General features: G+C 42.1%; 1 protein-coding gene across 1 annotated transcript; it reads left to right on the plus strand.

Moving 5' to 3' along the window:
- Nucleotides 1-5: 5 nt before the first annotated feature.
- On the plus strand, nt 6-17,193 carry COMMD5 (COMM domain containing 5). The gene is made up of 7 exons (XM_057425133.1): nt 6-177; nt 4,295-4,455; nt 5,565-5,593; nt 8,796-8,846; nt 12,802-12,897; nt 14,712-14,787; nt 16,656-17,193. Exons 1-7 carry the CDS (start codon nt 6-8, stop codon nt 16,755-16,757), a joined length of 687 nt encoding a protein of 228 aa, XP_057281116.1. The 3' UTR covers nt 16,758-17,193.
- The last annotated feature ends 7,132 nt before the right edge of the window (nt 17,194-24,325 follow it).

The following is a 24,325-nucleotide window of genomic DNA, read 5'->3' on the forward strand; positions in this document are numbered from 1 at the left end:
CGGCGATGGCGATGGCGGTGGCGGCGGCGGCGGGCAGGGCCGCGGCCCACGGGCACGGCGAGAGCGGTGGCGGCCGCGGCGGCAGCTTCCTGGGGCCGCGGGTGCCGGCCGAGGTAGAGGCTATGGCTCGGGTCCTGGAGGACATGGGCAAGGAGACCTTCCGGCGGCTCCTCAGAGGTACGGCCGGCGAGGCCTGCCCAGCCCCGCCCCGGGCATCCCGCCGCCCTCGGTGCCCCGCCGCAGGGTATGGGTCAGAGCCGGAGGGCAGCGCCGCGTTCCGTGGGGAAGGCGGGGACAGCTGGAGGGTCTTGGCGGGCAGGGTCGCCGCTCTCCCGCTGCGCTTCCCGTTGCTTCTCCCTGCAGGAAGCTAAAGCTGAGCGTTGAATTAATGACGGGTTTTCCTGTGTGTATTCTAAAGCCCCGTAAGGTCCGTGAGAACGAGGAGCTCTCGCTCTTCTCTCCCCGCTCAGCCCCAGAGCCGGTAGTCGAGTCACGGTGGGATTGTGTTGGTCAGGGGAAAGCCAGAGCCGTGGATGCTGTCAAAACGTGCAGGAGGAAATGAAGGTATCTGACTGGAGCTGAGGCTGCAGGGATTGATGAGGTTTTTCTCTGTGAGGCTCCTGCCTGCGGTAAAGCAAGAAAGTTGGGATTTTCTCAAGGCATCTTTGACCACCAAAATCAGTTACTTGGTTGAGTAAATTCTTTTATGCAAAATAATTGCAGAATAATCCAAGAGTTGATTAGTAGAGCAAAAGCACAGCTCTAAGGAGCCCAACTGCTGCATGGACAGTGTGGTGCTGCAGGCCTGGCACGTGTGTGCTCTCAGATAACTTATTTTCGGGCCTCTTTTTTTTTTTTTCCTTGGATTGAGTCAATAAGGACTCAAGGCATCTGGTAGCTGTTTGCCTCTGAAAGTGTTGCTGCAGTGCCAGAAGTGGAGCAGTGCACCCAGGGTTTTCTTACAGTAATTGAAAGTAATAAAGCAGATGTATAGGTAGAGCCACTGGGACAAAAGTAAATACAGGTGTTGAACCATATTTGCTGTCCAGTGCAGAGACAACAAAGACCAAGAAGTTACATTGGTGCCAGAAAGCCTGACTGTCCCCTAAACTCCAACTGAGTTTTATTTCAGTGTGATTATTGCCTACATTTAGGTGTGCAATAAATGCTTCCTACTGTAAGGGGAAAAAACAGATCTTCAGAGCTGTCTGAAGGCAGGGCAGGTTAATGATGATTCATCCAAGGGATTCATCCAAGTGCCCAGGTTATGTGAGGCTGGCAGAGATCTCCAGTTATCTTCTGCTCTTGTTGGCTGGGGATTGACAGCTTGCAGGGCAGAAGGTTGTCCTTTGAAGGATTAGTAGTCTTTGAAGACATGATGGATTTCTACCCAATACATCTGAATTGCTCTGGCATTTGCACCAAGTTAGTTTTTTGAGGCTGTTGCTGTTATACTGCTAAATCATAATAAAATGAGATGTGGCTTTATATACCTGCACAGTTCACAGTGTAAAAAGTGCATATACCGTTATATCAGGGTTACCTAGCCTGTGTTATTGCAGGCTCTGCTAAAGTGTCATTTACTTCCTAACATTAGGAAATGATCCAGCAGTGAGATTTTCTTGAGATATTTTGGGCTTTTTCTTTTCTACTTCAGATTGACTATTGGAAATGTTGTGACAGTGATATTTCTGAGTTCCCTGAACTGTACTGAGTAAAAACCACCTTGTATTCTAGGGTAATGCAAGTAGGTTCTAAAAGATGATGTGAACTTTTAACTAATTATTAGGGTTAGTCAACAGAAAGCAGACCACTATTGTCATTAAAGCTGTCTAGTTGTCTAACTGTAAGTGACCTGTTGCTCTTTGAAGAAACAGATCAAAGTTGTATTTAAGTAGGTAAGTAAGCAGCAACCTTTTTCCTGCTCTGTGCATGGTGTTGTAGGCAGGCCTCGGTGCTGATCTGTATGTGGCCATTCCAGCAGACTCAAAGTCAGTTTTGTTGTCATAGAGCAGAGCCTTTCTCAGCATGGAAAGCTTGGTACTAGCACTACTAGCACCTTGCGCACTCGTTCTACTTGTGCAAAATCTCCCATATAGGTAGTGCCAGATAAATTCAGTCAGCAGCGTGACTTGTTAAGGGAGAAGCTGCTGCCTGAGCACTTGCACACCATCCAAGGAGTTGCACATACACCACCCAAGATAACTGCTAGGACCAGAGTGCAATCACAGCAGGCAGCTCCAGTGAGTGCATGGGTGCTCCTTTCGACTCCTTGCTCACACACATTCTTGGGCACACTTCCTCCTCCTTCAGACACAACCTGCTTCTCACACGCCTTTTTAGTCCAGTGGTGATTTTTTGGTCTGGGGTTTTCTAACACCTTACTGGATTCTTTCTCTGTCTCCATACAGGCAGGCTGTTTACTGTTCTTATCTTGCTGAGTTATAGCTTCCACTGATGGTTGTAGCCTCCTTCTGCTTTGTGCTTCTTGTGAACCTGCTTGTCAGCAGAGCACAGGCACTTAAAAAGCCATAGACCTACCATAAACATCTAACTGTTTAGCAACAACTTAAACTTAGTAACTAAAACATCAGCGTGTTACCAAGTCCTTCTCACACTAAAGACAAAACACAGCACCATACTAGCCTCTAGAAAGATCACTAAGAAAACTAACAGAAAGCATATCTAGGTAAAAGTCCACAGCTTGCAGCCTAAGACTGCAGCAGATCTAGCTACTGATGCTAAGCAAGTTGAACTGAGCAAACAGCATTCTAAACCACACAAAAAGGGACTCAAAGTATTCAAAACTTATTTAAACTAACTAATATCTCTCAACATGAATGATACAAGACTTGCCACTGAATTTGGTACACATTTAAAAACGTGAAAAGCAAAGAGAGTTTATAGACTCATAGAATAGTTAGGGTTGGAAAGGACCTTAAGATCATCTAGTTCCAACCCCGCTACCATGGGCAGGGACACCTCACACTAAACCATGCCACCCAAGGCCTCGTCCAGCCTGGTCTTGAACACTGCCAGGGATGGAGCGTTCACAGCCTCCCTGGGCAACCCATTCCAGTGCCTCACCACCCTAACAGGAAAGAATTTCCTCCTTATATCCAATCTAAACTTCCCCTGTTTAAGTTTTAACCTGTTACCCCTTGTCCTATCACTACAGTCCCTAATGAAGAGTCCATCCCCAGCATCCCTATAGCCCCCTTCAGATACTGGAAGATACTGCTCTGAGGTCTCCACGCAGCCTTCTCTTCTCCAGGCTGAACAGCCCCAACTTTCTCAGCCTATCCAGAATTAGAAAACAGTAGCCAGTGGAACTCACCTACTGCCAAGAGGAAGGCTGGCAGTTTGATTAGAACTCTTTTTTATTTATTTCCCAACATTAGTATTTAGCTAATCTCTTAGTGCTGGCTTTCAGTACCACTTGGTGGACATTTTTAACTTTTCATGTTTTATTCACAGCACTAATATGGCTCATTATAAATGACTAATCTAATGCCCTGATCCTGCAATGGGATTGTGTCAGTAATCTGTTTTTCCCACAGTGAGGCTTCCTGTGGCTCCAGGAGCCCTTCCAGGCTGATTAGGGTGCAGGACAGAGGCTGATGTGACAACAGAAGTTTATATAAGCCAGTACGTACATGGAAAAAGAAAGAGTAATTGAATGGTGAAGATTGAGATAAATCCACCCCAGTTATTAATGTATAATGTTGCAACACGGGTTAACTGTCATTTCCTGTCAAGTTTGCATTATCAGCAGTTGTGCAAACTACAAGACTTGAAGGTTTAATTTTGTCTTCTTGTCATTTAATCCTTAGTCTCTGCTGAAATTGCAAGATAATGATGTAAAACGTTGGAGAACAGTGTTGAATCATTTGCTCAATTCCTCTCCTATGCTGTGTATCAGAAATGTCATTAAGCTTTAAGCAGACTTCTGATGTGAACAAGTTTGTTAACAGAAGCTCAAGCTGGAACCTGTGAGCAATATTTTTTTTTACCCTTCTTGCATGATAATGAAAGAAATTCCATCAATGAAAACGTCTTCCATTTTGCAATGCAAAAGATTTAATCCGTTGAAGTTCTCTTGGTAAAGTGGTGTGAGACTGACCTATGGGGGTGAATGACCAGATGTATTTACAGAGACTTGAAGTGGCAGTTTCACGTCAGGAAAAATGCCAGTACAGTAAGTCAAGTAAAATCATACACATTTATGCTGATGTTTACAGACTCCAGGTCTTCCTCTTTTTAAAGGGATCTTGCTTTGCTTTCTTATTTACAGTCACTGTTAATGCGCTGGAAGGAAAAGACTGCAAGGAATCTGTCAAGCTTATTGCAGAAAGCACTAATCTCTCAGAAGAGCAACTTGCTTTCCTCATTTCTGGCATGTATACCCTCCTGCGAGAGGCGTTGAGACTCCCCTTATCAACTTTCAAACAAGAAGTAAGTTCTGGGAGTATTTGGGAGTCCTGATAAGTTAAAAGCTGCATTAGGTATGAGTTACAATCTAAAACCTATTTGCCAGGGTGGGGAGCTACACATAAAAATGTTCCAAGTTAAAGTGGCTGGAAGAAACTGTTAAAAATCTAGAGGTTGTTGTTTTATTTGTTAGATAGGTTTACAGTGAGCTTCTTGGAAGAGTATTTAAGGTTTGGGAAAGAGAGATCTTTTTCTACTTCAGCACCTGCACTGTGCATATTTGTTTTCACTCTTAAATTAAAACCCCAAAAGAAACTATTGCAAAGTTTTTTCCTTGGCATCAACTCTCTGTTACCATAACCATGTGCTCGCACGTACTGCTCATTCTGTCCACACTCACAATTCCTCATATTTGTCTGCCTGCCTTTCTTCATGCTTCTGCCGTAGAGGAAGGAAGGTTGCATGGCTGGAACAGTGGAGTGAAAACTGGGAGAAGGTTTTCCTGCTTCTGCTATGGATGTTCTGTGTGAATATGGGTACAGATGACATGTTTCTGACGCCTATCCCTGCTTCATGACTATTTTCTTTTTCATGTTACTTTACCTTACATTTCTTCTTTTCTTACTTTATGTGAGTGAACCACTCCTGGGCTTACAGCACTGTTCTCTTCTTTAAGATACTGTTTTCATATTTACCCAGGCATGCTGGAAAATCTCACATATTACAGGAAGCATATTGAAAATATGCTTGTAGTACTCAGAGCTTATCTTTCACCACTTCCTTTCTGTTATCATAGTTTAAACGAGTTACTGCAAAACATATTTGAGAATAAGGGTATGTAATTAATTACTCTGAAAAAAGAATGTTATGGATAGCTACATGAAGGAAACAGCAGGGATGTTGTTTCCAAAAATAAAGGCTTCCAACAGATTTAGGCCTTTAAAATTAGTTTCTCACTACTCAATTGAAGGCTTCTGGAAGTTCTCCTCAATATGTAACCTGTCATTTCAATGCTACTGGCAATGGAGATTAAGACTTTTGGGGGGAGATACCAAGATACTATTAATTCACCAGGTAAAAAATGCTCTTTTAAGACTACATCCTGTAGAATCTCACCTTCTTTGTCTTTCTAGGTTTTTAAGGAAGACCTAAAGGAGCTCAGGTATGCCTATTTATGCGTACAGAATACATTTGTTACCAAATGTCATGTGAAGCCAGAGGTGTTGTGTGAGACTTCAGTTAGCACCTAGCATGAGCAGTAAATTTCACATGCTGGGGAGAGTTGTCTAATTTAGTCTGTAATGTAGGTTATGCAAATGTGAGTGACCTTCTCTCTGCCATCCCCACCTTGCACTGCAATATCTTTTAACATGTTTGGTAAGGCATTTCAGAAGCTAAGAAACTGCCCTACTTTTTTTCCTTCTTTGAAAGGCCAGTGATAAAACGTTCATGACATTCTACCACCTTGTTCAGCTCTGATCTCTCCTGCCCATTACCCCAGAAAGCATAATGATGTTACAGACTTCATCAAAATCAGTATCAGCCTTTCCAGAGCATCTCTGAGTAGAAGTTCATATCCTAAAAGCTAGACCTCAGATGATAATCATCTCTATAGATTTTCCCTTATTTCCATATTCAGTAGCAAGGAGAGAATAACAGCAGTTGCTGGTTTCATCTGTAGAGAAACCTCTGCACCAAGGCTCAATTATTTTAAAACGCTCATTTCCCATAACTCTCAGCATCCTGATTCCCACCTAGGAGAAATAGATCAGTATGTTTCTAATTCTGTCTTTTTTCATCCTTATTTGTCTGTTAACCTGCACATTGGCTTTCTCCTCAGACTCTGTTCTGCAGAGTCATAGGCATAACTAATTTTGTGAGCAACTTCAGGCAAGTTAAAGCTGCAGATTTAGACATGTAAGTGGTGAAAGGTGTAACTGGGGCCATGATGAAAGGTGCCTGGCTAGTTGGTACAATTTTGCCTGCAGCTCAGTGCTGGAGTTAGCCCTGCCTTTTGTCTTGTGAGCTAAAATGCAAGCTGCTTCCTCTCCCAGGTCACGGAGTTCACACCCAGGTTAAAGTAGGTAAGAAATTGAGGAGTTGCTTTTGACCCAGTGGGAGCTGGTGTTATTGAGGTGTGCACAGGCTGTGTTCAGTGTGATTAAGGGATAATGAAGAGCGCTAAAAGCTCCATGCCGAGTTCTGTGGGTAAATATTCCTCTGTTGAGCCGTGGAGAAAGTTGGTGTACAGGAGTGCCGGAAGTCACTGGCTGGGCTGGCTGTGTTACACTGACTGTGTCTAGAAATACAGATTCCCAGGCCTCCATCCCTGTCATTTGACCACACTTTCTGTCATGTGCATGAAGAACACACATAGTGAGCAGCGGTGTCTTGGCATTATTGGCACCCAGTTTGGGCAGGAAGTTTGCATTTTTAAGGCAGAAAAATGGCTTATTCTGCTTTTTTTTGTTGTGTTGACTTTTAAAAGCGTTGGGCTCTGAGCCAAGTTATTTTTTTTTCTACTTCTCCGGCATTCTATTTTGTTTTCTTCAGTGAAAAGAAGTAAACTCATATAAAGTTTTTTAATTGTGTTTCCTGGTGATGCAGCTGGTCTTGGCTTCTATTTTTGGTGGAGAGAGAGGCTGGAGTAATGCCCACTTCTGATTAATTACATCAGTACTATGAGTTTCACAGGGTTGCCATTCTATAGGCCCTATTTTTTGGTCTGACTGGCTCAGCCAGTGAGAAGAAATTCGCTCTAAACTGTGGGTACTATTTCCACACACAACCCTCAGGTTGTTTAATAACGTTATGGCTTAGGCAAATAACATAGGATTGAGACATCCCCGTATCTTCCATGCCCTTTGAGTCCCTTCCTCAGAATGTCCCTTTGAAAACTGATTGCCGTCTGTAGTTTAGGCCCGAGCTGTGCCATGTTCTGTGTCTGATCTGCTTAGTATGTGACTGGCCTCATGGAAGTTGTTAGAGGCAGCACAGAATTTTTGGCAAAATCATTAATTGCCCAGCAAAAATAATGCAAGCTCCAGGGTAGCAGTAGTGTGTCTTGCTTACTAACACTTGCCCTTACAGTTGAGCAATTATTGTGATAGGTATCATAACAATCATATTACAACCTCCTGTATCCAGCTATTCCACTACATACAGAGGATACTGGGTCATCATCAAGCTGGGTTAAGTGATATGCTTGCAGGGGAAGTATAAGTAATGTTTGCAGAAATAAAGTCATGTCTCTTCTGAAAGACAGACAGACACATGCAGCCAAAAAAGCACTGTCTAGTTCCTCCTCCTCACTTCCCGCTTTGCCTCAGATGACTACCTTGCTAATATGCATTCAGTTTTATCCAAACACCATTTAAAAATGTATTTTAACCCCGCTTCTTCCATGAAGAATTAAAGTGCTGATAATTGCTGTTTCATCTTCCCACTGTGTGAGTTGATGAGTTGTTTTTTCTCCCATCATTAGACACTGTAAGCCCTTTAGGACACATAACTTCCCTGTTTGCTTTGATTTTCTTTGCTATACCGCTGTGTATCTCAAACCACTGGTGAGTAATGTCTCTGGGCATTGATGCGTGTCAAGTGCTGGATTGAACTGTGGCAACAGCAGTAGCTCTCTCACTTGTCCAACCTGCCTCTCTGTAGGAGGTTATGGTTCCTGTGGCAAAGACAGCTGAACAGATAGTGTTTTCTCTGTAGTCTTTGCAGTTCACAGCCTGATAATATTGAACTGAAAATCAACAGCAGCTTGATTGTGAGGCAACAACAGTGTCAGAGGAGTGGTAAAGTACTGGAGAGACACGGGGTGGATGGGGTGAAAGTTAGGCAACCAGTTCTCATGGTCCCCATCAAATCTGTGTTTGTCCTCCCCATCTTAGTTATGCTTCTTTTGTAAATAACCTTAGCTACAAGGGCCTCTGTTCTTGCTTTTGTGGGGGCAATTCATTCCATCTTCTTTTCATTACACTTCAGGTGAAAGTGAAATGTGTAGGTTTCGGTTTCTGAAAGCAAGAATTGCTGGCCTGCCTTCTGCACTTGGCAGAGCCGTCACTAAAACTTTTCTTGACTGAGAGAAGTTAAGCAAATACCATTGCCATACTAGGTAGGACAGGAAGATGTAATACCATTTTTAGGGTTCTTGATATAAAAACATAGGCTGTCCTTTTGAGAGCCTAGACTGAGTCAATACTGAAGTGCTTATGGCAGTTTTAAGCGATGGAAGATGGAAAATGATGACACATTTTTGTGTTCTGTAATAGATTTTTTTTGTTTTGTTTTGGTAGCTAAGGCCATGTATTTGTGGTTACAAATAAACTTAACTATTTTGTATTGGTCTTCTCTTTAAGGATACCAGAAGATTTCATTGTGGACTTTTCCAGTATAGTCTTTGGAAACAGGTTTGTATCTTCATGTATCTTGCATCGTGCAGGCAGCAAGGTTGCACAGAGCTGTGCTGATGTACGTCCCAGACCTATTGCAGGAACAGCAAAATTCTCTAAATTAATATGAACAAGACTTGTCCCATTATTTTGATTCAATGTAACATGATGTCCCTCATATGTGGCTGTAAATACAGTAAGTAGCTTTCATGCCAATTTCCAGTTTGTCTGTGATAATCACCCATCAATTTTTATAATGTTCTATAGGCTCTGTAAGGTGCATCAGTACCTACAGATGAAAATGCATTGTAGAATTAAGCATTTTAATCATTGTTATCATTCAATTTAAAGCAAAGTGAAAGACCTGCTTTGTTGGGAGGCAAGCTACATATGCCTTTTACATACTGTGGTTTATGGAAGCATTCACAGCATTTAGTCAAATCTTTATGTACAGTTGAATTGGGAATTCATACTGGGTGACTTGATGACATGTATGAGATATCAAGTGCTCTGATAGCTGTAATTCATTTTCTAAGCAGTAGCTCCAGAGGAAGTACTGAATCAAGAACTTTTTGAACCACTTAGCTCTTTTGTCCCTTCTAGGGATTCCTTTTTTCTATATGGTTCTCTGCTCAACCATATTCAGTTTATTTTACATCTAGAAATTGCTTGGAATTTTTGCATATGCAGAACTTTTCTCCTTGAAACTTGAGGTCACTCAGAACATAGCATCACTAACCCAATGCTGCTTCAGATATTCTGCATGGAATCCCAGTAATGATAGTTGTGGTATTTCAGTTACCCTCAGAAGGGTCTGAATGCTGCTACCAAAGTTAAAAACATTTTTCATTTCCTTGGTTAGGATCTTGGCTTAAAGCTAAAGGTTCTTGGAGTAAAAATAAATTCAGCTTTCTCATCTTTTTCTTGCTCTTCTGTCTGAATTATAGGTGTCAAGAATGCAAAATTCATGGTTGCAAAGTGGAAATATTGTTTGTGGTGGAGAAAGAGGATAAATTTAGATGTCATTTGAAGCATGCATGATTGTCTGTTTTCAACTGCAAAATCACGATGCTGGAAAATTTAGCTTTTTCTCATTTCAAAAGCTGTGATTATCCAGTGTAATCTTGTTCTGTGTTTTGAGACCAGAGAAGAGTACCTCAGATTTGATTTCTAGACAGATCTGCTTTTATAATCTTAAATGTAACACTGAATCATACATACGCTTATTGAGTTGTAAATATATATGATTGTGATGGTAAGAGAAGTATTAGCATCTGATCAAAAATTCAGTATAAGCTAGATAACCCAGAAAAATCCATTTTTAATACTTTTCCTGGCATCTTATCCTGTTTCTGCGATTTTGCTCACTAAACAACAGCTCTGAAGTACTGGAAATTTGACATTTGTACTTCAGTGTCTCCACAGTTCCATCAAGCTGTGTAGACCAAACGGAAAGAAAAACTTGCCACATTGACACCATAAAATAACCGCAGAAATTATAAGGTTTTTAAGGGAAAAGATAACCCTAACTTCCCCTTCTCGGAATGTTTGTAATAAATGTAGTGCTTTCTCCTTTTAATAGTGTATAGTTTTTACCAGGAGGTTGCATTCTGTGTGCCATTTGTCAGCATTTCACACATAGATATATTTGTTCATTCTCCCTGTTCAGTGGCCTGCTTGGCATGTCTTGTTATGTGAGTAGGGAACCATCCAGAATTTGTCTTTAGTTTAGAATTGTTAGGTCAGCTGGTGCTCCACATTCTCTAATCTTTCATTTTCGAGTGCTCTTCTGTTGCATCCTTTGGCAGATGATGTTCTTGTCACCAGGTGTATCATCCTTTCCACATATAATTTGGATGGTCTCTGACTGATCCATGGTGCTTTACTTGTTCTAACTTCTGCCTAGGCACTATGTACTGACAGTACATTGCAGCTGTTGGCACAGAGTGTTTACAAAATGTAATTATAGTCTGTAGGTTTTGGATATAAGATCCATTGAGTCTTTTTTACTCCATTTTGCTTTTCCTCTTAGAACTCAATGGCTTGATTAATGGCCTGCATAATTTCTGTATGTATGTTGGCCACTATATGCACATTCTGTCATCCTTGCAGGATTCTTGCTGTCCCAGCTGTGATCTTGTCCAGGCTTGGAAGGTGCTGACAGAAGCTTAAACTAAGCTATAAAAGCTGTGACTCTTTCTGAGGGAGTGGTGCTAAAGTACAGTCCTGACCAGAACTAAAGCTTTGTGGTTTAGCCACAGAAATGCTGTAGCTTAACAATATTCAGAAGCTTCACCTCTGTTTGGGCATTGCTGATCTTCCCCACCACTGCTAACTAAAACATCTTCCTATTTTCTCTACTCTTTCTTCCCCTGAAATACTGGTGCTGCACTGAACGGATTGTCTTCCATTCATGGGAGTTAGCGTGCCTTAAGGAAGCGGTGGCCGTGTGGCTATTTTTAGGCATTCCCCAAACAAAGCAATGCTCTGGCAGCAGCTGCGACAGAGGGAAAGGCCTGTTCTTACTGTTTAATCCTGCTAATGACCATTCTAGACTCCAGCTCCTCATGGTTGCACCCAGCTGTGGTAACCTACTTCCTATCCTGTATCTGACAGTGAGTAAGAACCAGCTGATCTGTTTTTTTCTGGTCATTCCTTTACCATACTATAAGGAATGTGTCACTTCTCACACCACCCACCCCTCCTAAGCACGCACACACACACACACACACACACACACACACACACACCCCAAAGGAAAAAAGGATGAATTCTTTCTTACACTGCTGTTGCTAAATGCAAGAGTGTTGGAGGATCTCAGTCTGCCAGTCCTGTGGACCTTACCAAATCATTAATCCTTCTGGGAAGTTTCTAAAGGCACCAGTTAACTTGCACACAAGAATCTGAGTTGGGGTGTTAAACTGTCATTCCTGCAATCCTGGATTTGTTCAGAGAGGATTCCTTTCTGATGTAAAGTCTCTAATTAGATTATGTCTAGCACCATGGATAAAGGATGTAACAGTTCTTATCCTGCCCTTAGTGGAAGTACTGGAGTAGCTTTGAAATGTACTGGAAATAACTTCAGGACACATGGGATGAAGGTACTTCTGCATGTATGTCTAAAAATGAGTGGTTGTTACGGCTGTGTATCAGATTTGGCTTGTTAAATTACTGTGAGCTTAAGATGCTGTTAAAATTTCAAAGATTGTCAACCATCTGAAGCTGAACCGCTGTCAACTGTATCTCCTCACAGGAATAAACTGAGGCTGGATCAGCCTTTGTTCCTGCAGTATGTGTAATAAAGTCAGGCCTTGGCTTCTCACATGTTAAACTAGACAAAAATCTTGAAGATTGTGCAAGAGTTGGCAGTGAGCATTACGTAAGGACTTCAGAGTTTGTAAATTGTGTTGGCTTAGCAAGAGTCACTGTGATTATTTTTGTAAGTATGCTTCCAAGTATACTCTACTATTACTGTATTTTTAAACATTGCTGCTTGCTAATACCAGATGCTTTCTGCTGAAGGAGCACAGTGACCTTATTCCTACTTGTTTGGTCAAGTCACCAGTTTCATCCCTGCTTGCTTTGTTCCTGTTGGATCTGCATGAAGATAAAGATCCATTTGCAGATCCCTTTCTAACCTGCACAGTTGTATGTAATTGAAACAATAGAAATGCCAGCCATTACAGTGACTCTTGCTGAACTTTAGAATGACATCAGTTTACTGGAATTACACAGAGTCACTTGCTCTTTTTTAACATGGTCTGTAGTTAAGCATAGAAAAAGTGGATAATCTGGGCACAGCTTTCCTAAATACACAAAACTTCCACTCATTGAGACCTCTCTAAATGATGATAGATGTAGGAAAGAAACAAGTTTCAGACCAGTTTGTTCTGAGGGATCTTATTTTCTCTTTAGATTGTTGTTTGTTTTATGAGTTTACTTTTCAGTCTTCCATTTCTGATTTACTCTGTAGGCGTCCCACTTCCGAAGGCACAGCAATCATACAAGGAAGTAGGCTGCCAAGCGTCCAGGACTTCAGGTGGAGAGTGGATGTAGCTATATCCACAAGGTATAAAAGAGAATCCTGCATGACCCTAGAAATTACTTTGCCTAAGGACTTCTTGTGCTGCTTAAAAATGTGAACAGTGTTAAAATGTACCTTCTGTAAGGGACTGGCATGCAGCATTAAAGGGTAAGATATGGAGGGGATTTTCTGAACAGTGCAGAAGTCAGTTTGTATACAGGTTGCTCCTGTTAACATGGGTTGCCAACAGGCTGCTGCCTTCATCTTCTACTAATGTTACTTTTGAGCTCCTTATTTGTTTTGATCTCTAAAACCTTTTTGCTAAGAACCATTTAATTGAAAGTCTGAGTTTCTTTCAAAATTTTGAAACTTGATGGAGCTGATAGAACTCCATCCACAGGTCCTCAGATACGACGGAATAAATTAGACGGATTGACCCTCACACAGCCAGCCAAGCTCTCACTGGAGCAGGGAAGGGAAATCATCTATACAGCTTCTCAAGCAGACTATCATTTATTTCTGTGTTGCACATGATAAATAAAATCTCATTACCTGTACAGTCTGCTATACATAGTACAAAGAGATGCTTCAGAACAGCACCTTTATGCTGCCATAGTTATGCAACTCGACAGTGATCTCCTAGTTTCTTTCACAAATCAGGAGCAAAGGTCTTTGTAATCATACTGTCTGTGCCTGCAGTGAATAGCTTCTTGCCATCTGCCACAGCAGAGGCAGCTAGGGGATGACTCTGGCTAGGGCCAGAAGGAAACAGAAACATGTTGTCTGTGCTGTTCCTGGTCTTTGTCTTGTTCTAACCAAGACAGACCAAGGTGAAAGAAATTAGATGATGATCCAGTATTTGTCAGTAGCATACATTGTTAGCATGAGTGACTTCATATTGCATACATGAGTACCTGCATCTGAGGGAGAGTCTCTTTCCCACCATAGTTGAGGCACCCATGCATCAGGGATGGTCTTCCTGAAAGCTAGAAAAAAGGCTCCTGAGTGAAAGTTGTAATGGCCACAAGCTACTAAGAGAGGTGACTCTCAGATGAAATGCTGTGAACACTGTTGCATAGTGATACCTGTAAAAACAGGTACCACCAGGCAGAAAAAAATCTGTACTTCTAAGAGAGCAAAATGTACAGATAAACGTCCTCAGGCACAGTGCTTGCAAGCTGCAGGCAAATCCTATGATTTGTTTTCCAAACACTGGAGCAATACACTGTCCTTTTCTATTTTCCTTCCTCTTACTTCCTTTCCAGTCAACCTCCCCCCAGGATTTCTTGCTTATCATCCAGCAGCAGCCTCTGTGAAGAGGTATGGCTTCTGGCTGTAACGCCTTTCAGTACCTGACCAGGCTTTGGCAGGGTTGGTTGATGAAAGCTGCACAAGAATGACTCATTTCCCTTTCTTGGGTCATGAAATAACATCCCACAAGTTTAGGATGAAGACTGGAAGAGCCTGATTCCCTAAATGAGATGGGAGTTGAAAGTATTGAAGGGATGGGAAAGATTAATGCAACATGGTAAACTACATAAGAAAACTCTGTATTACTAGCAGTGGTTGGTTAGCTCTTACCCTTACCATAGTTCCACTGAACTATTATTTAAAATTAAAATTGCTCCTAAAGTCACAGTTACTAAACTATTAAAAAGATTTGTAGTCTCAATACTGAGGTAAACTGGACATGACTTCCATGCTCCTGAGTTGCCAGCCAGGTGCAGGTCTCCGTAATTGAAATTACTCATGTTCTATATAAAGCCTACATGAACCTCTCAACTTGCAAATGTACAGTGCTGTACTTATCCCACTGCCCATGCCTATTGCTGTAATACTAATCATGTAAATAATTTCAGTTCGCTGGCCCGTGCACTTCAACCATCCATTCTAATGATGCTGAAGCTTTCAGATGGGACAGCTCATCGCTTTGAAGTAAGTCTGATTACCATAATAATTTAAAAAGAAAAAAAAAACAAAAATCATTGAAGTTCTTTTTAACAGTTTTTAACGGTTCTTTAGTGTTTAAAGTGTTAAAGCTTTTGTAAACAGTACATTATCATTGGTTAATTTTCTTTGGAATCCTTCATGCTCCAAGTAGCTGCATATATACCAAAATGCCACCCAGAATCATTTTATACCTTGTTCCTACACCCATATTGCTGGAAACTCATTTGTTAAAGAGCATTAATTACTAAAAACCACTGTTGTGTAATACCTGGTTTGACTAAGAAATAGGGGGTTGTTATCAACTGCAACCTTCAGACCTGATGGTGGTTCTTGGGGTACACTGGGGTAGTTTATATAATGTATGATACACTTCTAAAATGGTAACATTCTCTTCTGGGGCAGAGATAGTTTTATTCTTCAGTAAAGTTCTTGCTGCTAGAAAGAACGTAAAAAAACCTCTTTGCTTTTTTCCTCAGAATTAGTCAGTGGCAGTATTCCTGACGCTGTACATAAAGGCTTGCCAGAAGATGGCATAAACTCTTCCATATTTTTAACTTTTGAAAAGGAATGCTACTTGTTCTATAAATAACATGGTGGTGCATACAGGAATTCAGTGCACAGCAGGCGCTGTTACATTTGAACTCTCTAAAGATTTTGGCTTCAGTTCAGGCGTTAGTAGTAGTCTGGAGGAAGCACCAAGCGCTGTGGGTTGAAAGAGGAGGACTGATTTTACTTTTACAGTGTTTCACAAGCAGGCAATTATTGAGGAAGGTACAAATTCAGTGCTACATTGCAAAGTGTTGAGATCAAATGCCCTTGCTGTGGACAGTCCAGCTCAGGGCATCCCATACGCTCTGAGGTCTTCCATGGAACTGAAATGATGCCATGGACTTCAGGATAACCCTTTACAACAGGGTGAGTTTCACTTGTGACAACTAGTAGATATTCTTAATTGTTTAGTCTTGAGTCTTGTATATATGTCAAAAGTGAAAAGGATGTGATGCCTTCTGATGCATCTCTGATGCATATGGAAAATGTAAATCAGATGTTGGATTCCTCTCACACAATTGGTATCTGTGCTACAGTAGGCAGAAGGATTACGAAGGACTCTGTCAAAAGAACTGTGTGTCTTCAGTGTTCTCAAAGAAGTAAATTAGGCAGTGCTTTGCAGAGCAGCCTGGGACTAGCTAGACTGCTGCTGCTACTCACATGAGCACGTGTTTGTGGTGCACTAACATGTCACCCAGTCTGTGCCTGCACTCAGATGTGGTTCTCTGCCTTAGCAGGTAACAGATTTCTATCCATTTGGCTTCTCAGGCTTGAAGTGGTAAAGGGAAGTCCATTAGTCTCCTGCACGACTGAAAATGTTTTGTATACTTTAATCAAAACCTTTGGCCTTCCATATACAGGCAGTGCCCTTTGCTCTTGAGGTTGCTGCCAAGTCCTCAATTGCTTTCTCTTACAAAGTTCAGACAAGCAGAATATCTGGAATTTGTTGCTTGAGAATTCTTTAGTCTCTGCAACCTTCCACATCTTTATCTTTCCTTCCAGTCTGTAACTCGCTTCACCACAGCAGCCATCAGTTTACATTCTAGAGCACATCCTTTCTCATATCAGGCAGTGTAGAAGATGTATTAGGTAGCTGTCATTTCTGGGTTTTCCCACTCTCCTTTTTTACCTGAATGATTTCCTTGAATTAACTGCATTTTCTTAACCTCAAATCCTTTAAGTCTGAAAAAAAAAACCTAAAAAAGTAAATGGGGCTGGCACTGTGGCATGTCCCAGTCCTGGGCATGTCCTTGTGACAATTCCCAAGATGTTTCATATTTCCTAACATGAATATTCTGTTTCAGGTGCCAGTTGCAAAGTTTCAAGAACTGAGATACAACGTTGCCCTTATACTGAAGGAAATGAATGACTTGGAGAAAAGGAGCGTACTGAAGATCCAGGACTGAACACTTTGAAACTGGGAGTTTACAGAACAGATATGAAAACACCCTCAGTGTGTTTGGTGAATGGCAAAGCAGGGAAGCGTCACCACTTTGCCTCTCTGAACTTTAAAGTGGCATTTATGGTCATTTATGGTGTTTATGATGTCTGCTGTAAATATGTTTTCATTTCAAGCGTTAAAAGCACAAGGTCTTTTCGTAAGACTTAGGAAAAAAACAAACCCAAATCTATGAAAAAGCATAATGCTGTTTGCAAGAATTATTGCATGATTCATCAAAACATTTTTTAAATAACTGTCTTAATAGATGTAGGAGTCATTTATTTCTGATTGTGATTCATCATTCTCAGTATTTTTGAAAGCCTGCTACCGGAAGCCCCGTCAGTGTGCATCAGAAGAAAGCTCTGCAGTACCTCAAATAAAAAATACAACAACAAAAAACATGCACTCCTATGCTCTCGTGTGACAAATGTGGACTGGAGTTTTGCGTAAGTAAAAGTGCTTCTGGCTTCTCACTGACTGAGTTATGGCTGCAGGTATTTAAAGGCTAATTTTGAAGAAAATTGGAAGTCTGTGGATCAAAAAAAAAATTGAGCTTCCAGAACTAATTCCAAGGAATTGCACAAGTGGAACGGTGCAATATAAGTCTTTATCTGGTTGATCAAAATGGTCTAAATAGCAGTAATCTCATAGATTTCTAACTGGAAAGGCCTGCTTCTTGTTTTATTTCCCATATGTTCAACGTGAACAGAATCATCTGAATTACTGGGCAGAAACCTCTGGCGCTGCAATAACAGCAAATGGCAGGAGACAGTGATCTTGTAGATCACTAAATACTCATTAATAGTGCAAATCAGACTCTGGGATGAAGGGGCTGCATACAGCCTCTGGGAGGAAAGTCATGGGTGTGAGAATACCAAGCCACCAGGCCAAGGAAACAGTTAAGCATAGGCTGAAGTTCCCTGTGTCGGTCAGGCAGTTGGATTGGATGATCAATGTAGGTCCCTCCCAACTGAAATAAAAATTCTATTTATTTGCCCCATGAGTAAATCTTGGAAGAAGTCCCTTAACTTGAAGCACATGTTTTAATTCTCATTTAAATGCCATGGGACCACATGTATGTCCCTAAGATTTTTGCCAAGAAGGGCTGCATTCCTCAATCATTGCCTGAACAAGTTTTCCCCAGCAGCAAAGATACGGAGGCTGTGAGCAATGGCCCAGTGACAGCGCAAGCCATGGGCCCTAGAACTATTAGATTTATCCAGCTGCTAAAAGCAGTTTAGAAAGCATGTGCTACGACTGTTGTTGGCACTGGCTCATTCTAGCTGCCTTTAGGAGTTTTACATCAGTAGTACCGCCCATACTTCTCACTCTTGGTTTTTGTGACTGTAGAACTTGTCTTTATCTCCCTTACTGCCCGCAGAAAACTACTGAAATTAAAACCATGGATTAGGAGGCCTTTTTACACTCCCACAGCTGTTTCTGTACGAAAGGATGAACTGGCTCTTGGATTTTAAGAATCACAACAGGTATAAAATGACTTCATTGTATTAGTGCAGGCTACTGTCAAAGAAGTTCTTTTTAAAAGTATGACAACGACAGCTCAATAGCTATGGTCCAGAAAGCTTTTAAAACCTGTGCAAGAATGTGTCCTGTAGTTTCAAATAAACCTATCAGCCTTTATTTCAAACTGTTCCATTTGCTTTGTAGGCTACTCATCAATAAGCCTGAGGCTTGATCCATACTGCATCTTAACTACTGTGTTCAGGTTACACCAAAGCATGTAAAGAAGAATTAGCTCCTGCAACTTCAAGTGGGCTGTAGGTTGCATTAATGTGATGTTTTCTTTTTTGGTTTAGTTTGTGAAGCTTGTATATCTTATTTCTGGAATTCCATTATCACAAGATGTGATACAAAACATACATTCTTGCATTCCTCGTTACAACCTTTTCCCTCTGAATGTTCAGGTTTATTGGTTTCAAACTAGAAAGGAATCTCAGCTGAGACCACAAGTGAAGCCTTTACAGACAAATGGAACCCTGCATGGTATAAAATGACCTACTGCTCTAGACATTTGCAGAGTATTTTTTTACTGTTCAGAAGGATCCATAAATGCTATCTAGACAGAACATATTCCTTCCATTGTTCTCCTGTAACAGCCATTGCCCACGTTCTCCGGAAGTGGAAAGGGTTCCTTACTGTTTTCCTCATGTTCTCCACACAGGGTGATGGACCTCTTTTAGGCTCAATTTTTTTCTTGCCACACATTAAGCAGGAGTTTACTGTAACGGGAGGTTTACAATGCACCTGAAGGGGTGCGTAAACACTTGCGATTTTCATTCCTCTGTACTTAAGAGTTAATTTGGGCTTTCCTTCTGACAGAGTAGCTTTCCAGTAAAACCGCAGTTGCCACCAAAATGGCTAATGGTAGTGGCTAGTGGACAGTTTCTTAGTTTTGATAAAATATGAGTCTTGAAAGTATTTTCTCTTAATTTCACAGTGAATTATGTGTGAAATATTTGTTCAACACTGAAAGATCTTACTTCACAATTAAAATACTCCAGCATTTGAATTCCACTGCATTTCTGACTGCAGCCCTTTCATCTCAATAGAGAACAAAAATAACTTTCTCAGAATCTAGGTATGCCTGAACAGAAATTATTTTACCCAACTCACTCTAGGTTTGGTTACACTTCAAGGACAGGCCGTGAATCCCCCTTTCTGTACAATGTGGGAAAGATACAACTTGTATGGGACGCTGGCTGTGTTGGTCCTGAGCTCTTGTCATGCTGATCACCAGTCAGTCATCAGTTAGGAAGAGAGGAGATTCGTGTTGGGAAGGACAAGTATTTTTTTTCCTCTTACAGACCAACAGGTAATGAGGACCTTTCCCAGCTTCTGTTGGTAGTTTTCCCTGAAAAACAAACCTCAGCAATGCAGTTGCTTTCTCTATGTGATGGCGCCATGCATTTATCTAAACGGGATAATGTATTTGTGAATGTCTTAGTTCTAGCTATTTTCTAACCTGTGACATATGAACATAAATTTCCCCAATTCACCTTTTCTTTCATTTCCTTTACAGTATATGGAACATTATACTTTTGCTTTCAAGATTAATGTGTCAAAACCTATTTAAAATAGAACTGGAACTTGATTGTTTCTCAGTGTTAATCGTGTATGTATAATAGCAGAGATGCCCAGCGCATGCAGGAGTAGTCATTGTAGGCAGAATGCAAAAGGAGAGTCAAAGATAGTTGCCAGAAGTCATTCAGAGACTCAGTGGCAAAATAACACTGCAGAACTCGCACATGTTCACTTCCCGCTCTCTACCCGTCTGTCAGCACTGCTTCCCAACATGCCGGTCAGATCTCCCTCTTTTCTTTCCAGTTGGCTCAACTCCACCGGCCATCAGTCCAAATCTGTTCTTGCCTATGGACTATTACAGTGTGTGCACAGCACTTGAAAATAACAAGCCATCTGTGGCTGTATTTGCGATGCGAGTTTTCTCATTCCTACTTCCAGCAGAGCAGGAGCTCTGTCAGCATGACTAGGAGGTCAGAATTTCACACTTGCGTTAGTTGTGTTAGTTGAGTAGTGAGTCTAGAGGGGAAAGAAATTGGTTGGTTGGTTGGTTTTGTGGTCTCAAAATCTTGACGCAGATTATAGCTCCAGAAGGCGGCTGAAGAACGTAGTCATGCTCTCATCCTGCCTGTTGTGCCAGCCATTAACTGCTGGAAGAAGATCAGTATTGCGCTCATTGTCATTAAAAGGAAGAAATTAAACCTCCCTTTGAAGAAAACTCATACAAGGGAGATGTGCTTTTGCAGAGTGAGTCACCTCCTAGCTTTAACTTCTGTTTAAGTGAAGGATAAATAGTTCTTGATCTCATGAACAATGCAGGTAGGGAGTTGCTTTGGGGTTTTTTCTGCTTTTTTCTTTTTTCTTTTTTTGCTTCCTAATAAAGTACACCTCATGACCCACTGCTGCTCCAAATCCATGAATATATGTATGAATGTATGAAAACTCCACGCTTTCAGGATGTGTTACATAAAAACACCCCAGCATATCTAGATTGAGTATGTACATTCAACTTACACAGCTGTTCTTGCTAAAATAATCTTTGCAGAGCCTGGCCTAATGTCAGAATCAAATATTTTGTAGTTGCCGATTTCTAGTGAACAGTAAAGCAGTATCTTGGCTTAAAAACATTTGCCATTAGTGACTGTACAGCTCACTCTGTACCTGTCACACCCCACAAAGTACTAACATTTACCAAACACCACACGTACCAGGAACTAGCAGAGGCAGAGCCAGCTGGTTTCCTCCCTAAGAAATCACAGCGTTGTTGCCCACAGGCCATCCATAATAAGGTCTGAACTTTTTTCTGGCTTTGGATAAAGGACTGTGCTCTGTTCACCCTCCTAAACACACAGCTCCCACCACGGGAGTAGTTCATAAACACAGCTGCCCTTTTCTCTTGAAATGTTTCAGCCACGTCCCTGCTGCTGTAAGAGAATTCCCAGAAGTACATTTCACAGTGCTTTTTTGAGAGTCATTCCAGTCCGGAGCGATCAGCCTGTCAGCAAGCCCTGCGGATGCCTTCATGCATTGTAAATAGAAACTGTGGAAGCTCCTTTCAGAGCACAAATGCTGATCACATTTTCCACAACAATCTATTTCCCTATCTTGAATTCATGTGCTGCTAGAAACCCTGCCTTTGTACGTGACTTATCTCTTTAAGCGTCTGCAATGTAACTATGTAAATACCGGTGGCATATTCCTGATGGAGAGATTGTCATCGCATTGCTACTGGTAACCAGCGGTTCTGTCACTTTCCCTCGCTTGAATAGGCTTTGACTCATAGTGGTTTTCAGCGCAATGGTTATAAAATAACACACTGAGGGGTTGCCGAGGCTATTTTGCAATAGAGACAACTGCTGACCTCAAAGCTACAGGAAAACATCTTTCTTTGTTCTTTTATAGTGATACGATGTATCACTTGCTATATTGTGCACCTGAAATTGGTAGCCATAGTTACATAGTTATTGCATCTTGGGCCTGGGACAAAATGAACCTCTTGAAACAATAAGGAATTCATGGGTAAAACTAGATCCTGGTCTTGTTCGAAAGATTAAATTCAGGATTGGTAGTACTAAAGGATGAGTTATTTGACATCTTGGCCAAGTGATCATTTGATTATCTAACGTGGCAATAAAACTAACTTTTAAGGTGTCCTGAAGTGAACTGCCTTCATTGTAATACTAAAAATCACACCCACAGAGGTCAAAAAGACTCTGGCCCAAATGAAGACCTCTCCTCTGAGCATATGTAGTGATTAGAAGGAAGGACACAGCAAATAACTACATGTAGATTAAACCAAATCATTGTAACTGGTAGTGTGTTACCTTGTAACTCATGTATAAATGTAAGGAGAAAGCCAGCACTGGTGAGCTTGATTTGTGGAGCCATCCACTGAGCAGCCAGGCCTGAACAAACCCAGGATCTCTGCTGAGTGCATGGATTTGGGTTACCATACACCAGGCACAAACAGTATGAGTTCTTCTTGCATGGAAGTTTGGAAAACGAAGTCTGTGTTAGTGAGCATGAGTCTGGGGGGAAAAACCCCATCCTTCTGAGCCCCAGTTCTAACTCTGCCTGTTCTGAAGCATTGCTTCACTGAAACTTCAAGTGCTTCAGGTGTCCCATATTTCTTTGAATTATCTGATGGCAGGCTGAGCTACACTTTGGATTCTTGTTTGATTTAAACTATGGCAGAAAAAAAAATACTAAACCCAGTGGTTATTCTATTAAACTTTTTCTAATTAAAGGACTTACCTGGGAAAAATGGTTGGATGTTGCACTAGGGGCAGAGTCCAAACATTTAGCAGGTGCAAAATGTCTTCTTGTCATAGAATGTGAAGGCAATTATTGAGGGGTCTGAAAGCTGGTTTCTGTTTCCAGGTATAACTCTGACTTCCTGTATAATCCCAAAGTTGCCTACACATGAACACATAAACATCACAAAATTAGCCCTCCTTATTCTGGTGGGTGTTCTTAAGAGTTAAGAGCCAGAATTTAACTGCCTTTAAATTCCTTTTTTGCTTTAAATCTAAGCTCATCTGGACTTTCTCATGTATCCTCTCTAAACAAGGTCTTACAAAAGTCATGTTTCTTCCTTCTCCTTTCTTCCATTTTCTGTCCTGTCCATTCAACCCCCATAGGCAGGGCTTGTCCTTACCTGCTTAGTTTACATAGACAAAGCTGGGGGATTCAGATACTTCTGTAAATAAGAAATGGGAAATCAATTCCTTCATCCCTTCTCTTATGTTTTGTGAGGAGGCCAATAGCATCAATAACAACTATCTTCAGAAATATCAAATACTGCAGTGGATTTTAAGACAGTGTGAAAAGTGCTCTATATTTTTAGAGTATTTGAAAACATCTGTCTAGATATCATGGACATTTCTAGAACCTGTAACTGGGATCTACATAAAACTGCAAACAAACAAAAATCAGACAACTTCTTTTAAAACAACTGCTTCTGTTCTGTGGTAGCACAGGCAGTTTTCTCCCTAGTTCAGCACCAACAGTTACACAACTAGTGCAGACCTTTCATATCATCAAAATCGGTTGAAAAGTGCAGAGTGAAGTGGGCAACTCAGCTAGTCCTAAATAAAACAAACATACATCATAAGGCATGTGTTTTTTACCTAGAACCTGGCAGGTACATCTATGCAATATGCCACACCACATACCTAAGTAAACACGACATTTTCTTCCTGGTGTTCTAGTCCTCAAAACACAAGTACCCGACATCAGAACAGCTTCACAACTACGCAGATTCTCTTCAGTAGAGTTATTATCTGTCTCACTACAGCCTTTAAAATTCCAGTTCTAGCAGGAAATGGTATTAGTGCTTTTTTTCCAAATCGGTTTGAACTGTTACTTATTTTGCACTACCGTAACTATCAAGATGCCAAACCCGGGACCGAACTGAGTTTCTCGCCGCCATGTCACCGTAACCCAACGGGTCAAACGTAACTTTCCAGCTGTCCGGCGGGAAGCGGTTCCCATCGGGGTTTCACCTCAGCACGGCCCTGCCCAACCCAGAACCCGGACGAGGAGGGACCGTGCCTGACACCTACCGGAGCGGGCGGCGCCGGGGCGGAGCCATTCCCGCACCTCACGGGGCTCACACCGGCCTCAACCCCTCACAGGGCGCCCGCGCTGACAGGGCGACCCCTCCCCAGACCGGGCCGGGCCCGACAGCCCGCTCCGGGGGCAGCGCCGGCTCCCCCTGCCCCTGCAGGACCTCGGCTGTGGCTGCGGAGCCCGCTCCGGTGCGGGCCGGCGGGCGGGCCCCTCAGCGGAGCAGGAACGGGGCCGGGGCCGCTGTGGGCGCGTTACAAAACCGCCTGGTTTTGTAACAACCTGCGGGCGCTGCCCAATGAGCGCCGCTGCCCGGCGTCACGTGCCCGCCTTTATATAAGCGGCGGCGGCGCGGGGCGCTCCCGGCGCGGGGCGGCAGCAGCATGGGCCGGTGGGGCCGTGCCGCGCCCGCGCCCCCTCCGCTCC

Source organism: Pezoporus wallicus, unplaced genomic scaffold (assembly GCF_028554395.1).
Source record: "Pezoporus wallicus isolate ANWC-B61680 ecotype Strahan unplaced genomic scaffold, APGP_CSIRO_Pwel_v1 scaffold_6445, whole genome shotgun sequence".
Taxonomy (NCBI): Eukaryota; Metazoa; Chordata; class Aves; order Psittaciformes; family Psittacidae; genus Pezoporus; species Pezoporus wallicus.

What these genes read in the sequence shown, in the direction of transcription:
- COMMD5 (XM_057425133.1), top strand. Translation starts at nt 6, where the DNA reads ATGGCGATGGCGGTGGCGGCGGCGGCGGGCAGGGCCGCGGCCCACGGG. An exon ending in TATCAACTTTCAAACAAGAA is followed by an intron (nt 4,456 to 5,564) that starts GTAAGTTCTGGG and finishes TTGTCTTTCTAG; the next exon opens with GTTTTTAAGGAAGACCTAAA. An exon ending in GGACAGCTCATCGCTTTGAA is followed by an intron (nt 14,788 to 16,655) that starts GTAAGTCTGATT and finishes ATTCTGTTTCAG; the next exon opens with GTGCCAGTTGCAAAGTTTCA.